Source organism: Amblyomma maculatum, chromosome 8 (genome assembly GCF_055883805.1).
Source record: "Amblyomma maculatum isolate TAMU_Amacu chromosome 8, ASM5588380v1, whole genome shotgun sequence".
Classification (NCBI taxonomy): domain Eukaryota; kingdom Metazoa; phylum Arthropoda; class Arachnida; order Ixodida; family Ixodidae; genus Amblyomma; species Amblyomma maculatum.
In genome coordinates, this window is record NC_139351.1 from 66,843,043 (window position 1) to 66,858,932 (window position 15,890).

The 15,890-nt window shown below is 48.0% G+C and overlaps 1 protein-coding gene across 3 annotated transcripts in view; it reads left to right on the top strand.

Moving 5' to 3' along the window:
- dop (microtubule-associated serine/threonine (MAST) protein kinase dop) overlaps window positions 1-15,890 on the top strand; it is a 364,897-nt gene that overhangs the window by 68,606 nt on the left and 280,401 nt on the right. For all 3 annotated transcript variants that reach the window (XM_084576407.1, XM_084576408.1, XM_084576409.1), the window contains exon 2: window positions 206-692. In XM_084576407.1, coding sequence (XP_084432533.1) covers window positions 393-692 — 300 coding nt within the window. In that variant the 5' untranslated portion in view covers window positions 206-392. The remainder of the gene's footprint in view (window positions 1-205; window positions 693-15,890) is intronic.

The window sequence follows — 15,890 nt, forward strand, 5'->3', positions numbered from 1 at the left end:
GTACGTGTGATGCACTTCGCTTTATCTTTGCAAGAAAAAAAAAAAGAAAAGCTGCCGTCAAGCCGTCGTAGTGCTTCTTGAAGAAATATGTTTTCTGTGCCTTTGCTTTTTCACCTTGCAGCAGCAACTCGCTAGGGGTGCCTAGAGTATTGAAATTAAAAACCCCTCTCTCTTTCTCCCTCCTTGTCCTCTCCCTTATTTGCAGGCGGCCGTGACGAGACGAGTGCTGAGCACAGCAATCGAGGCACGGTGCACACGAAGAGCACGCTAAGACCGGGAGCCTCCTGAGCCTGCCCGCGAGCCGTTGAAGCGCGGCGTCTGCCTCTCGTCTCTTGTCACCCCAAGCGGGGCAGCTCTCCTTGCCAAGAGGAGAGCGCGGTGGTGCTGGCAAAATGGCCACGGCCGCCGGGAAAGTTGGCACCGGAGGCCAGGACCCGCCGCACGACCAACAGCAGCAGCAACCGCAACAGCCTCCGCATGCACAACAGCAGCCTCGGCAGCCCGAGCAACAGCAACCAGCAGCACAGCAACGTGCCAAACAGCCTGCGCAGCAGCTGCCGGTACTGCCTCAGCAACTTCAGCCGCAGCAGCAATACCAGAGGCGCCGCGCCAGCATCGACGTGCCCGTCATCTCGGACCACAATGTGCCACGACCGCGGAGGGCCAGCGGATGCCGCGCCGCCGACTTCATGGTGAGTGAAGAATGGCGCCGACCTTCTTTCGTGTCTTTCTTATAGTCCTCCGGTTTTATGTTCCTGACATCGCTGCATCACCCGGGTAACGCATGCCGTTGAGCGGAATATCTGCGAGAGACAACGTTAGGAGGCACACATTCAGGTGTCAATAGAGAGATTTAGCTTACCATGATCCGCCACCGTGACCCTCTACCGCGCGTGGGCGGGCGCACAAGCTGATTGGTCCCGACGCGGCAGGTCTATGTACCGACATGTGGCGCCATCTATCGGCGTCAAAGGGATCTGGGCATGCGCAGTGGAACGCGCGGTGGCAGATCACGGTAGCGGATCGCAGATCACGGTAAGCTAAATCTCTCTAATGCTGTGCACGTCGTTCTGCGGTTTCTACCGTTTGTTCTCTAGCATTCCTCGCTTTTGTTTTGCTTCGGTTGTGCTCTCGGCTAGGCACAAATTCCCGAGCGCCCAGCCGTTTCAAGGGACATCACCATCGTAATGTTGTGAAAGATATTACTGGCGCGTTGTCATCGCAACCTGTCTCCTTGCCAAGATCGTTCCATATAGAGTGGTAACAATTCTTCAATCGACGACAGCAGTTTGTTTCACTGTAGCGTTGCGTACACGTCTAGCTTGAAATTGGAGGCCACAGCTTTGCCTTTGAGAGTTCAACGAGTAATGCTTTGAAGACGATGGATGGATGTATAAGGTTCTAAATCGGGCGGCGTCTCGCGCCATCTGTTGCGGCAGCGCCGTACGGTCGAATGAATTTTCCAGTGAGCCCCTCATCGCATGTCAGCAAAGCGGAAATACTCTTTTCTAGTCGAATAACTATCACTTCCCTATTAGTTTCAGTGGCGCACCTAAACGTTAGTTGACATTCATAAGGCATCCGGATAGAAGGAATGCGGTTCTGTGGAGGAGGGGTTCCGTGCTCGTCTCGCTCTGCGAAGGAAATCCACGGGTGTGCGCAAAACTTTTGTTTCTTTACTTTCTTCTGATTTTCGCGTTACAACCACAACGCCGACACCGGCTTTTCTGCGACACGGGGCCCTTAACAATATCGCGTTAAAACTAGTTCGAAGCGGCGTAGCCGTCATTGCTGGGCGAACGGCGAGGCAGAGCGCTCGGGCACCCGTTTCTTTACTTATATATATTTTTTATGTTTCTAGGCATGTGAGAAGCACGTCTTCCGGAGACCGCAGCTGGGATAAGAGGTCTTGATCGCATTAAAATTGTCGAACTACTCTAAAGGGCCGACATTGGCAACGCATGATCACTATGCGAGGCCATTTCACTGTTCAGAGGCAGCAATGCTCTGTCATGCCCCTCTTGCGGCATTCAGAGGAGCCTCTTACGGCTGGTTGGTAAAGCTGAAGACACTTGCACGTCATGTCAGGGCACTGTCCGATCCTGCACTAACCTGTCCGCTGGGTGCATTAATCATGGTTGGGCCGTGGGATTTGGAGTTCCGTAACCATAAAAAATCACGGTGGACACCTAAACTCCGCCTCTGAGCGTATACGACTCGGCAGCATTAACGGCTTCCGTCAGCGATTCTCCTCGCTCCTCGCGGGCTTTCATTCGCGTACAAGCGCTGTGCCGCTCTCTTTATCACTACCTCCTTAATTTGTGACCTTATCTCACGCGTGCCCACTATGACCCAACCGAAGCTAGTTACCACATTATGTGTAAGGCGAAGGCCTTATAAAAGCCTTATAGAAGCAGCGTGGCTGATTCTGTATCAGGGCAGAAAGTTGAGCAAATTGGTGTGCATTCATATTGGTAAACAAAAGCGCTACAAACACGAACGCAAGGTCTTGTTTGTAGCGCTCTTGCTTTTCTCAAGCTAACTCGGTATCCATATGGCACCCTGGGGGCGTTTAACTCCCGTCTGAAAGTGCAGACAGCCGAGATGGCAGCGGATTCTGTCTTGTCACGTGTTCTTGTGACGTCACGCAACTCGCCGACCAGTCAGCGCTTGGCCATGTCACCTTGCGACTTGCCAGACACACTTGCTTGTGATTTTACTGTCGTGTTGAAAGGAAAATGAAGTTAAAATAAGTTAAATTGGTTCACAGGAAGGGAAAGGCGCAGTAACTGTCACACTTGCTCTGTGGACACCCGAACCGCGCCGTAAGGGAAGGGAGGAAGGTGGGAATGAAAGTGGAAAGAGAGAAAGAGGAGCCGTAGTGGAGGGCTACGGAGTAATTTCGACCACCTGGGGATCTTTAACGTGCGCTGACATCGCACAGCACACGACGCCTCTTCGTTTCGCCTCCATCGAAACGCAGCCGCCGCGGTCGGGTTCGAACCCGGGAACTCCGGCACAGTAGTCGGGCGTCTTACCACTGCACCACCCCGGCGGGGCGAAAATGAAGTGGCTCTTTTTGACATTTGGACGAGATGCGACGATTTGAATGTACCGAGTCTGTAGGTAAGGCATGTGGAGGGTTTCTCCACTAGTTAAAATACTAAAGTAATCACAGAGTAAAAGTTAAGCCTTCTCCTGCATACATCGGAGCAGTGCAGCAAAACTCGTAGTGACGTCATTGCTGCTAAATTTTATGGTTTCAAGCCCGCTTCATCCACATTCCACAGTGCGTTGCGATGTTCACAAATAACCCTTCACGAGGCATGTATACTGCAGTGTTGGTTTTGTGCATTCAAGCAACCGTTTCATGGCTTAAAGCGTAGCTCGGCTATACATGACGTCATATAGCTGCGGCCTCAGACCGGTGCGGCGCATTGCGGAGAAGTCTGAACGCCCACGTCGCTTAATATTCAGCGATTATACGTCGGCAACTCAGATGCTAGCACAAAAGGACTACGCATTTTTTACCTGCGAGTTTCGTATATTTCGCTGCTTTAAGCTGGTCGAATTCTAAGAGGCACTTTAATAAATGGGTGTGGTTCGGATTTGCAGTTTCTTCGTGAGCAGCAGATGTAGACAAGCTGCTAAAGGGGTATAAGGTTGTGCAAACTTCTACATGGCCGTCCCTTCGGTAGCGTTTCTCAAGATTATTTAAAAGGAATACTTCGCTAATCTACCGCAGGGGTGGCCGGAAGTGCGAACTTTGTATACATTTGGCTTGGCTAGTAATCGGCCTGAAACGGCTACTCAGCTAGTTTTTGAGCACGGTGGATGGTCTTAGCAATACGAATTGTCTTTACGTGTGTCTCTCTCATAAATGCTTCAGTAATTTCCACATAGCAGTTACTTGCGCGATACTGAACTGCGAATGAGATCGGCTGCTATAGTTTCCGTGCGCGGAAGAGAGAGAGAGAAAGAGCGAGAGGGGTTCATCGTGGCGCAGTTATGTTTTAGAAATCAAATAATCCACCCTTTTGGTTGAGCACTATAGCCGAGAAAAGTCAAGACGCGAAGCTCACACTTCCCGGCATTCCTGCATGCGGGATGTTATAAAGCGCTCTGTAACGAACTCGCTTCTATAACGAACTCGTGGCGGCCCGTCCTTCTCCCCTCGGGTAATTGTGGAAAGCGCTGTGTGTTCTTTTTTGCCGTCTCGCTCGGCCGGAAGCTGCAGGAAAAACTCGCGTGGCTGAATTTTCCGCGTCGAAGTTTGCTTTTCGGGGCAGCAAAACCGGCGGTAAAAGGCGCAGGGAAATTACACTGTTGCAAAACGCGTCCCGCACGCCCCGGCGGACCGCTTCGGGAAGGACGTGGTGGACGGAAACAGTCTGCGACCGGAAGCGGGGCGGATGGTCGTCGTAAAACGTGCCAACGTTGTCCCTGTGCGCTCAAATATAAAAATAAGGGGGGGGGGGGGGGGGGTACTTGTAGCAACTTTAGTAAGCGGCACTTGCCTCATAGCGCTTAAAATTATCACACGTGGTGAGATTTAGGTGCATAATAACGCGATTGTAATCCGTGCCTATTCGCTGGAGTGAAGGGCATGTGGATGGAAGCAAGGTTTATATTTGAGTACCCTAAAAACATTGCCAAGCCATAGAAAGGGGGCCTGGCAGAGACGTAACGAGGAAGGAAAAAAAAAAAGAATTCTGACTTGTATAAACATAGCACCAACTTCTTTCTATGTAGCCGTTTTTCGTTTAACAGTAGTTCAGTTGCGTTCTTTTCTTCTTTTGCGAATTACGCCATCAGAACACACGGTGGGGTGTGGATCGCACTGCGCGTATAGTTACGAGTGGATATCTTGTGATCATCACTTCATCTGCGGCGTGCGGTGACGAGAGATGACATTTGGCACTGTCTCGCGAGATTTTATCGGGATTATACATCAAGCAAAGTGGCGTCGTGCAGATTCTGAGTTACAAGGAACGGTCGATGACGGGAATTTCCGTGGTGACGGGAGGCGTGTAGCCACGCGGGGTCCGACTCGACGTCCATTTCGAAGGTAGAAAGCAGTCTGTGACGTGTCCTCACTGTACTGCCAGTTAAGGAAGCCTGCACAAAAACAAGCATACAATAAAAAAAAAAAAAACGTAGAAACCTGACTGAAGAGCATTTTTTTTTTTTTTTTTTGCTGTTTTCCGAAGCAGCGTTGCAAAAATGCTGCACGTCTAGCGGCCGTCGTGGCACAGGTTCCAGTGAGATGATTTAAAAAGAAAAGAGGCAACATTGCTTGCAGAACAATGTGGCTATAATATATTGTTCGCAGAGTGTAACGTCAGGCTGACGAGAAGGGTCACCATTGCGGCGGCAGGCACGCTTATCAAGAACGCACATACTAGGCGTGCGCGAGCATGCGGCTTCCGGTTGCGTTTTAGGTTCAATATAGAGATTTCCTATCTCTTGACGTGTCGGTGGTAGGTGTAAAGTTAAGAGGTAGGAAGAGTGCAGAGTGGGTCAGATGAACAGCTTTACAGTTAATGACAGGAAGAAATGGGCATAGGCATGTAACAAACTGGATTCCAAGGGAAGGAAAGTGCAGCACAGGGCGGCAGAAAGAGCGGATGAGGTTAAGACGTTTGTGAGGGGTCGAGTGGCTGCAGCTAGCGCAGGACCGGATTAAATGGAGGAATATGGGAGAGGCCTTCGCCCTGCAGTGGGTATAGTCAGGCTGATGATGACGATGATGATAATCATAATGATTGACATATATGTGGTGTGTGCACGTGATCTCGAATGTTCACCTGTCGCAAGCCGGCTTCAGCTCGCACCATGTCTTCGATCGTGCTATCATCGTCAGGGGCGCACAGCAGTCAAACGAGCAATATGGTGGAGTCGGAGGAGCGCTTATCTCAGAGGTGCATACGAGCCGAATGATAAAACAAAGTCGATAGTGTGGTATAGATGAGTGGCTTCGTTCCGTGTGGAGACGATGATGCAAATGATACGTGCAGAAGAACGGAAATCTGAGCTAGTTGGTGCATTGCAAGATAAAAAACAGCGCGGCTACTTGGGACAAACAGAGAGGAGAATAACGGACAAGCGCTAACAACTGAAGTTTATTCGAAAAAGGCACAGGTAATATACACTTTTTTCTCAAGAACCAGGACGCATGCGCTCCCAAACAAGCATCAGTCTAATCATGGGAATCCAAATATACAATCTCAGGGTCATGCAGAAGCACCGATGGCGTGCTCACGCAACTATCCCCTTTTCTATGGATGTGATAGGCTTCCGATAACTCCCTGGTTAGTTGATCCTTATGCCTGTAGATTACATTAGTGTTGTTAAAAAGAGGTGTGCATAGTTTTTTATCAGGATATCTCGGATCATTATTTAAAGGGCGGTCCCTGTAGTGCAGGGCAAGGTTCTAAGATGGGGCATTTTTCAAAGATGCCTTATGTTGGCGTAGACGGGTGTTGATACATTTACCTGTTTGGCCTATATACCTCTTTCCGCAAGAAAATTCAATGTCATACACCACGCCTTCAGCACATGGTACGAACTTAACCTGGTGATTTATTTTACACGACCTCCTCTCGCTTATTTTTTGTTGATTCTTCATTCTTCTGTCCACTATGGCACATATCTTGGCAAGTTTTTTGGGGGCTGAAAATACTACATCAACACCATATCTTGATCCTATGTTCCTTAACCTATGCGACAACCGGTGTACGTAAGGGATGACTGCGTACTTCTTTCTACTGCCCTGCTCCTGTGGCTGAGAGCTATCTACCGACTTTAGTTTTCTTAAAATTTTGTTACAGGCAAGCGAGATTACCTGATCCGGATATGCCGCCAATCTTAATCTGTCAATCTGCTGTCCAAAACTACTAATCATTTCATGCTCACACGATTTTGAAAGGGCAGATTCCAAGCACTCGACAGCTATACCACATTTTACCAATTTTGAGTGGGCTGATTTGTAACTAAGTAACGGCTTCTCCGAACGCTGCCGGAAAGCCCAGCATACATGATCTAACTTTAATACTAACCTTAAATCTAAAAATTGCAACTCCTTGCCGCTCGGTACCTCGAAAGTTGTTAGTCAGCGCTTGTCCGTTATTCTCCTCTCTGTTTGTCCCAAGTAGCCGCGCTGTTTTTTATCTTGAAATGATACGTGAATCCATGGCAGCGTTGTCGATTGGGCTATTAGAGAGATTTAGCTTACCGTGATCCGCGATTCGCCACCGTGACCCTCCACCGTGCGTGGGTGGGGCGCACAAGCTGATTGGTCCCGACGCGGCAGGTCTATGTGCTAACATCTAAAGCCCCTCTATCTGGAAAGTAGCGAAACTCTCCTCCCTTCGGCTGCTTTCCTCCTCATTTCTCCTCTGATTTCACTCTCCCACCGGCGGGAGCGCTGCGCACGGCACGCTGAACCTGCCTAGGGCCAATGGTAGTGAATGACGGGGGCTTGTGCTGCCTTTTAAAGCGTTCTTTTAGATCTGCTTTACACAGGTAAATATATAATCGATTTGCAAATGTTATGTTTGGTTTTAGTGGCACATATTGCTCGCAACAACAAAGAAGGAAGGAGAAGACACGCTGAGAATGGCAAGAAATGTTTGCACTCAGCATCGCGCTCGGATACTCTGAAGCATAAAGAACGGAAAATAAACTGAGCAGGCAATTATGGTGTCATCTGTGTTGGGTGACAGATAAATGGCCCTGAATGAAGGCCAATGCCCCCTTCAGAAATCTTCTGCATCTTTGCGCGTGAGCGGCAAACCGACGAATTCTGACATCGATCGCTTCTGGCTAACCTATAAGCAAAAGCGTCGATTGTTGTATGCTTTCATTTTCAAATCGCATCTGTAAGAAAACGATGAAGAAATGTTCCTACGGCAGCTAATCAGAGGCAGTGTAGGTGCAAAAAGTGGCTTTTATTTCTTCGCAAAATCAATTGATCAGCAAAGTGACTCAGGCAAAATAGCGTCTTATTTAATTGGCACAATACTGGTTTGCTTTAAAGGTCGTAAGATGTGGCGCATACAAAATATACAGTTCCAAATATAGAAGAAATGTAGCGATAAACACTGTTGCACATTGGAACCAAGTAGCATCTTTGATTTTACTGACACAGCACTGGTCGCTTTGAAAAGGGTCGTAAGACTGGCGCAGGCACATTAATTCAAAGCACACATTTCCAAATAAAAATAAATGCACAGAAAAACACTGTTAGATAGTTGGAAGATGCTGAGAACCCTTAACGAAATGAAAAGATATGAAAACGAAGCGCAAGCAAATAATTTTCGTACAAACATTTTTCACACACGCTGCAATCCAATTTTAATTTCGATGATAATAAGCTTCAGATATGCACGAGAATATTTCAAAAGATGCAATCAGTTACCAGAAATTTTGAAGTATTTACAGATTCATTCAGGCGACAGGCAAAATAATAATTGTATACAGATTTTCAAACCACAACTTTCACAGATGTTTCAAATTAATAAAACATGAAATTACGAATGCATACTGTCACCGAATCTGAGCTGCAACGACCCGCATGCCTACGCTTTTGCTACCGCATTTACTGCTAGTCACTGGAGATATTTTGGAGGGTTCATCTCGGACAAGGATCTGGATCCGTACTTTCGCGAAAACACTCACAATCTCTTTTACAACATCGTGGCAGGCTGGGAAGCAAGATACCAATGAAATTCTATCTTTTATCCGGGCCTGCAGTTGTGCAATGCTGATTGAAGTTTTGAGGAGAGCCTCTCTGTTACTGCGGAAAAAGTTCTCAGCAATTTTTACAGTTGCGAGGACGGCTGGTGATGGCTTCGTCAGTGACATGTGAGACTGTGAAGTTCTTCAACTCAATTAACCTTGCCGGTGCCGTGTTGGTAATCAGCGAAGCGCGGCAGTCGTTCTGTTCTACGTGCTGTTTCTGTTCTACTTGAACGCTGAAACGCGCAGCAGCACAGCATCGCGCGCACGAAACTGCACGCGCGCTAGCCACAGGAACGGCACGACGAGGCAGTTTAATGGCGGCAGTGAGAAAATAAAAAACAAGCAAAACAAGATTTTGAGTGCGCTGATGACGTATGGTGACGTGTTGGCCACGTGAGGGAGCCCGGTAGCCAACGAAAAACCAGAAAAACCGCCCTCACTCTCTCTTTGGAGAGGGGAGCGTAGAGGAGCGAGGACGAAAGCGCCGGGAGAGGGAAACGGCGGCAAAGATCTTACAATTTCGCTACTTTCCAAGATAGAGGGGTTTTACTAACATCAAGTATGTGACGCCATCTATCGGCGTCAAGGGGATCTGGGCATGCGCAGTGGAACGCGCGGTGGCGGATCACGGTAGCGGATTGCGGATCACGGTAAGCTAAAACTGTCTACTATATTTGTTGGGCGGTCATCGCTGATTAACCGTTGTCGAAGAAAAAAAACAAAAAAACAACAACGAGATACGGTAATGCTAAGATACCACTGCAACGACGCTTGGGCAGAAACGCCGCCGAGTGGCATGAAATCGACCTTACATTAGCATCGATCCCTACGGGGTACGATCATTTCAAGCTTGATGAGGGTTCCTTCGGCGAGAACAGCCATTGTCTAGGCTTTCTTCCTTTTTTTTTGTTCTTTCTGATACACGCATTTCTATCTAGCGTCAGCGCAAAGCTGCCTTACTTAAATAGGAGGTCCTTGTGAGCGCGGTGCTATAGGCTCTTTTAATACGCCGAACTGTTCAGACGCCACGATCTAGCACACATGAACGAGACCATTTCACAGTTTGTAGGAAAAAAAATATATAAGATTAGTCGTACATCTGACCTAGGTCTGGAGGCAAGGACGACGAGTCTATGATCACGTTTTTTCTGTGTGTCGGTTTTCGAGTTTCTGCGGCTCGTTTTATTTGGATTGCTTTGTTTTACTCAGCACACAACATTTACTGAGGATCGTCCTCCTCTCTTTTTTTTTTTATCGTGAAGTTCACTTTCTAGCGTATCATTGTTTTTGTTGTTTGATTTTTTTTTCCTTCTCTCCATTACCATTTCCGAGACTAAATTATTCGGTTCATCACGAACTCTCCCGTCTCCCTGGTGAGTCCATGGTGGCCAGTGCCAGCTGAGCCCGTGTTAAAGCTAGCTAGTACCCGTGTCGGCTGGGTGGTTCGGGATGCGCTACACGAATTTCTTTTGGGCGTAGCCAAACCAATCGCACCAGATTAGCGAGGAATCTTTTAATATAGCTGCAAAGGCAGGGAGTTAATTCGTATTTTTTATAAAGTCTCTGGTCCGAACGTTTAATCAGCAGAGTGCCGCTCTCGTTAACGGCAGAAGTAAAACTTGGAATAATTGAGCAACAAGAAATCTCGGAAGAGTTGGTGCGATGGGAGCTTTGCGCAGAATAATAAGCTCTAAGCGATGAAGTGCTACATAGAAATACGATGCATGTTTAAAAAAAAAACGTATTTGACCTAATTTTTGCCAAACCAAGCACGTTTGTCATGCCGACCTCTGGCTAAGATTTAAACGCCTGCTCTCTGGCTAGGTCAAATTTTTAGTGCCTGCCATCAATATCTACTTATCGTCTTGGTGATTCTAACACTACCCGCTGAAGGTGTCAGGTTACAAACGGGAGATGGACAGAAAGGAAAAAAAAATAATTATACTCCTAAGATTGGCAAATATGCGTTATGTTTCGCAACGCAGTTGCGTTTTCATCGCAATTTTCTGAAATTCACATGACATAATTGTAATGTGTAGTGTCCAAAATATTATAATGAACAAAAATTTCTCCTATTTAATTCCAATGATTCATGTGTAGCGTAACCGGTCTAAGGACATTGTAAAGGGGGCATATCGTTAACCCGCCTAGAATGACAGAAGGCTGCATTCTCAGATCTCTTGTAGATTTCGTGATGTCCTCGTAACGTCGGTAAGACGTTCTGTCGGCTTACGTGTGGATCATGGGCACTGAACTTTCTGTCGCGTCGTGAGGAGGCACCACTCTTTTCAAAACTCGGTCGGTGCTTACAGGGCCATTTGTTTTATCTACACCAGCTACACCAGTGTGGAAATCCCCTATACCTACAATGGATTTTCGCTGTGCTGGCGTAGCTGGTGTAGATTAAACAAATCGCCCTTACGTTGCGCCGGCAATTAAGGTGAACTTTAATTACCCTATTTTTCCTGGATGTAAGTACTGTCGGTGCCATTATAGCTACGGCAGCTTTCATACATTCTACCCTCTGCCATGCAGAACGCATAAACCCTTCTCCCCTGGACGCCATTTATAGTTACCCCTCGCCATGACGCGGTACAGTCAGCATTCCATTGCATCACATGTGCAGTTTGCAACATTAACAGAATTCTTTGTGGCTGGAACTTGCTTCTCTTCGGTAATTATGTTGGAATCAACAACTTCACCAGAATCGCAGCCGTCTCCAGCGACACGAAGGCAGTTCTCCCGTGCATATTCACTACTCACCACCGCACAAATATTGGGTTTACATATATGTTTTCCTCCTCCGCCTCCACGTTAGCCCTGTTGACCCGCACTCATCTTACCACAGGACTCTGTGCCGGTCTCTGCTAGGTTTTCCTTAATTGACTCGGAATCCATGCTCTCCGTTAATCTGAAGTTAACCGTTGCTCGCCAGTTCTCGGAAAAGTCGTGCCACCCAAGAGCCTCTTGGCTTCCGAAATTATGTCACTAACTAGCGTTCACCTTAGTTTGGGACTGGGTATACGGCATAAACCCATTCCGGGAGCACCTTTCGACAGATGCCTTGATGCTGATCTCAGCCGACCAGGCTATAAGCTTCTCCCCCAAGCGAATCATGCCGTGCTCTCGAGATGCTCAGTATGCGGGGCCTGTAAAAGGGAGAACACTTGTCTGAATTCGCGTCGCCGCACTGGGACGTGGAGCGTGTCTCCGGCGGCGGTGCCCGTGCCCGTGTCTCTCTGTGCTCACGACCAGGCACCGGAAGCCGCGCAGCGATGGGCGGTGCATTTCAATGCGTTTGATCGCTTTCCCTCCTTCCACCTTTGTTTACTTAACCGTTTACTTTTTCCAGAAAAGCCAGTTTATATTGCGCATCCTGCACGCATCGGAGTGGTCGCGGATGCAAATTTCGATCGAAGTCGTCGTCGTCGTCGTCATAGTGGTTGTAATGCGCACGGTGCGTTGTGGTGGTCGGGGCTTCCTGCGTGGTAATGGCCTCTTCCTCGCGGCTTCGCGCGAGGGAAAGGAAAAGGAGAGGGGGGTATGCGAGGGTCTCTACCGCCCTTATTACCGCTCGGCGCGCGCTCGAGCGGATTTCATTACACTGCGCGGCAGCGCGGCGCTATCTGGCGTCGTGTCGTCGTTGCGAGGCTCTAAAGCCGACGCGGTCGATCAGCTGGGGTCGACGGCTGACTCTGCACGTTGTACCGGCGGCTCCCCGTGTGTCCGCCCATTCGAGGGGAGCTGGAGTTTCAGTGCGGCTGTGCCGGTCCTGACGATTATTTCAATAGGGAGTCAATACATTCTCAAAAGGAATTCTGTGGTATAGTTTGTGGTTTGAAATCCCTGACGAGGATTTTAATAGGAAGTCAATACACTGTCAAAGGAATTCTGTGGTATAGTTTGTGGTTTGATGGTTACGATAGACGAAAACGTAATTTGGTAGTAAATGTTTAGACCACCTGCGGAAATAGGGTTGGGGAAGGGTAGTACATACGTGAGAGCACCGTTTGCTTCGTTACGGTGCCATGGATACATGCTTGAGCGAGTCAGTTTGCGCAGGTATCCATGGGCCCGAGTGGACGTTGTGCCGAGTGGCGATTCAACCGACATGTCAATAAGGTGCCGATGAGTCCATTGACGCGTGAATCGCATGATGGATGAATAACTTGTATTTGCCTACCGCGAATCTGTAAAGTCCTAGGGAAGACCACGGATTAGTTTAGAGTTACGGGGTTTTGAACACACCAAGACAGGCGCAAGCTAAGTAATCAGAAATCGCAAAGGCTAGTCTTCTCCACGATGTATACGGGACGAGATGTAGAAAAAAAAAAATAAGAAACGAGATTTTTGCTCCTGTGGCAGTTATTCTGTTGGTAAAACGTAGTCATATGCAATTGCGCAGAACGGGAAAAAGAAACACGCGTCTGGAGATAAAGCGTACGAATTAGGGCACACATGGCCTCTGAATAATTGGCTGAACCGGTATCTAGTAGCGGGCCCGCGGAAACTTTCGGCGCCTTTTTTTTTCCTCGTGTGTAGAAGAATCGCATATGCAACCTTATTAACGACAACCTAACTTGGGTTACCTTACAATATTATGTTAGCCTGTGCGATGTCAGTGCACGTTAAAGAACCCCAGGTGGTCGAAATTTCCGGAGTCCTCCACTACGGCGTCTCTCATAGCCTGAGTCGCTTTGGGACACTAAACCCCAAAAAACAAATCAATATTGTGTTATCAGACTATTCCACTCAACGATATGCATGGGGAGTTAATTTAAATTTATTTTAAGAAGTAGTGTATCAATTGTAACGGTTTACGCTCAGAGTATACCGTCTCCGAGTAGCATAACGATTACGCGTTCAGCATGGTCATTCGGTCAATTCATTGTCCATCGCTGCCCGCTAATTCAACCTGTTATAGCGCTCACTTCAACGTTAAGAGCCTGCTTCGTGTCGTATAGAACTGGTAATGGGCGCTAGCATTGAATGAATGCAATGAATGTGATAGGTTATTTTCTTCTTTTTTTTGTACGGAGCACTTATTTAAAAGCAATGGTGGGGGTCTTTGGGTTGCGAGCGGCGTCTCCAAACCGCTCGCTCACGCAAGCGCCGCCGACCTTATCACGCGTCCTCTCCTTTTCGGTTGGTGAATCCAGTATAAAATCTTGAATCAATTACAAGTTATCGAATTGGGTCAAAAGTGAGCGGAATTCATTTGCCGTACGAACTTCAGCATCGCGACGAACACTCCGAGGGGCAAGACGACGCATTAACGGCAAGAAACACTAAAACCAAGCTCAAATGCTCTCCCGCGCATTGACGTCATCGTGAGTCCTCGGGGTATATTTATTAAACAGGAACATATGTGAGACACGTTTCAAAAAGCGTAGTAGTGCGTCGTTCGTGCGACGATTTCTACCTCCGCCGAGATCAAAGGAGACGAGATCAATAATTCATTAGATGCGACTGACGAGTACACCTTTGAGGGCTTGTTTCCGAGAAAAAGGGAAGACAGGAAAAAAAAAGAAAGAAAGCAGAAGACCGAGGAATGATTGAAAAGAGCCGAAAACTATTACTGCAATGCATTTTGGCGACGTCCGAGGAAGAAGCGTCTAAGGGAAATAATTCATTCCGTATAGCTGGCCACTTCCTTGCCCCTTCCTTCCCTTCCGTCCCCAGTGAGGAAACGCGAAAAACGAAATAAACGGGAGACGACGCGACTGCACTCTGTCCATGCCAACGGAGTGCTTGGAAATAATATTTGGGATGATCGGAACTACCACATCGATAATGGAGGGAAACTAGGTTACGGCCAAACGCGCGCACCCATTAGTGGGGAAAAAAAAGGAACGTCGGTTCTCCTAACTTACTCGCGGTCCTTTAAGCGCTCGGATTCCGTCTTTTCTTTTAACTGTCTTTTCTTTTATTCAGATTTTTATCGTTGAGAACATGGAGAATTAAATCGCTGTTAATAGACGTAACCCGTTTTCGAGGATCTCCTCTGATGGTGAATACATAATGCGTTTTATTCGCGCCGCGCGGTGGGAGCTTTATTTAGCGCAGGTCCGGAATTTACTTTTGCTGCCGATGATGGGCGCATTAATTGAGGCTTAGAAAGAGGCTGGAGACAAATCGAAGTTGCCCTCAATCGATATACACTGTACCATGTTCTAGAAGTGACACACATTCTGTCTGCTGTCACTGAAATCTGGGATTTTAGAAAGTATAGAAAACGGTTTGGTTTGGTTGGTTTTATGTGGTTCGACGTCCGAAAGCGACTCGGGCATTGAAAGACGCCGTAGTGCAGGGCTCCGGAGAGTTCAGCTACCTAGGATTCTGTGACGCGCAACGATATCGCCTCAAAAGTGTAATATTTGGGCATTGAAAGACGGCCGTAGTGGAGGGCTCCGGAGAGTTCGACTACCTAGGATTCTGTGACGCGCAACGATATCGCCTCAAAAGTGTGATATTTGGGCACTGAAAGACGGCCGTAGTGGAGGGCTCCGGAGAGTTCGACTACCTAGGATTCTGTGACGCGCAACGATATCGCCTCAAAAGTGTAATATTTGGGCATTGAAAGACGGCCGTAGTGGAGGGCTCCGGAGAGTTCGACTACGTAGGATTCTGTGACGCGCAACGATATCGCCTCAAAAGTGTAATATTCGGGCATTGAAAGACGGCCGTAGTGGAGGGCTCCTGAGAGTTCGACTACCTAGGATTCTGTGACGCGCAACGATATCGCCTCAAAAGTGTAATATTTGGGCATTGAAAGACGGCCGTAGTGGAGGGCTCCGGAGAGTTCGACTACCTAGGATTCTGTGACGCGCAACGATATCGCCTCAAAAGTGTAATATTCGGGCATTGAAAGACGGCCGTAGTGGAGGGCTCCGGAGAGTTCGACTACCTAGGATTCTGTGACGCGCAACGATATCGCCTCAAAAGTGTAATATTCGGGCATTGAAAGACGGCCGTAGTGGAGGGCTCCTGAGAGTTCGACTACCTAGGATTCTGTGACGCGCAACGATATCGCCTCAAAAGTGTAATATTCGGGCATTGAAAGACGGCCGTAGTGGAGGGCTCTTGAGAGTTCGACTACCTAGGATTCTGTGACGCGCAACGATATCGCCTCAAAAGTGTAATATTCG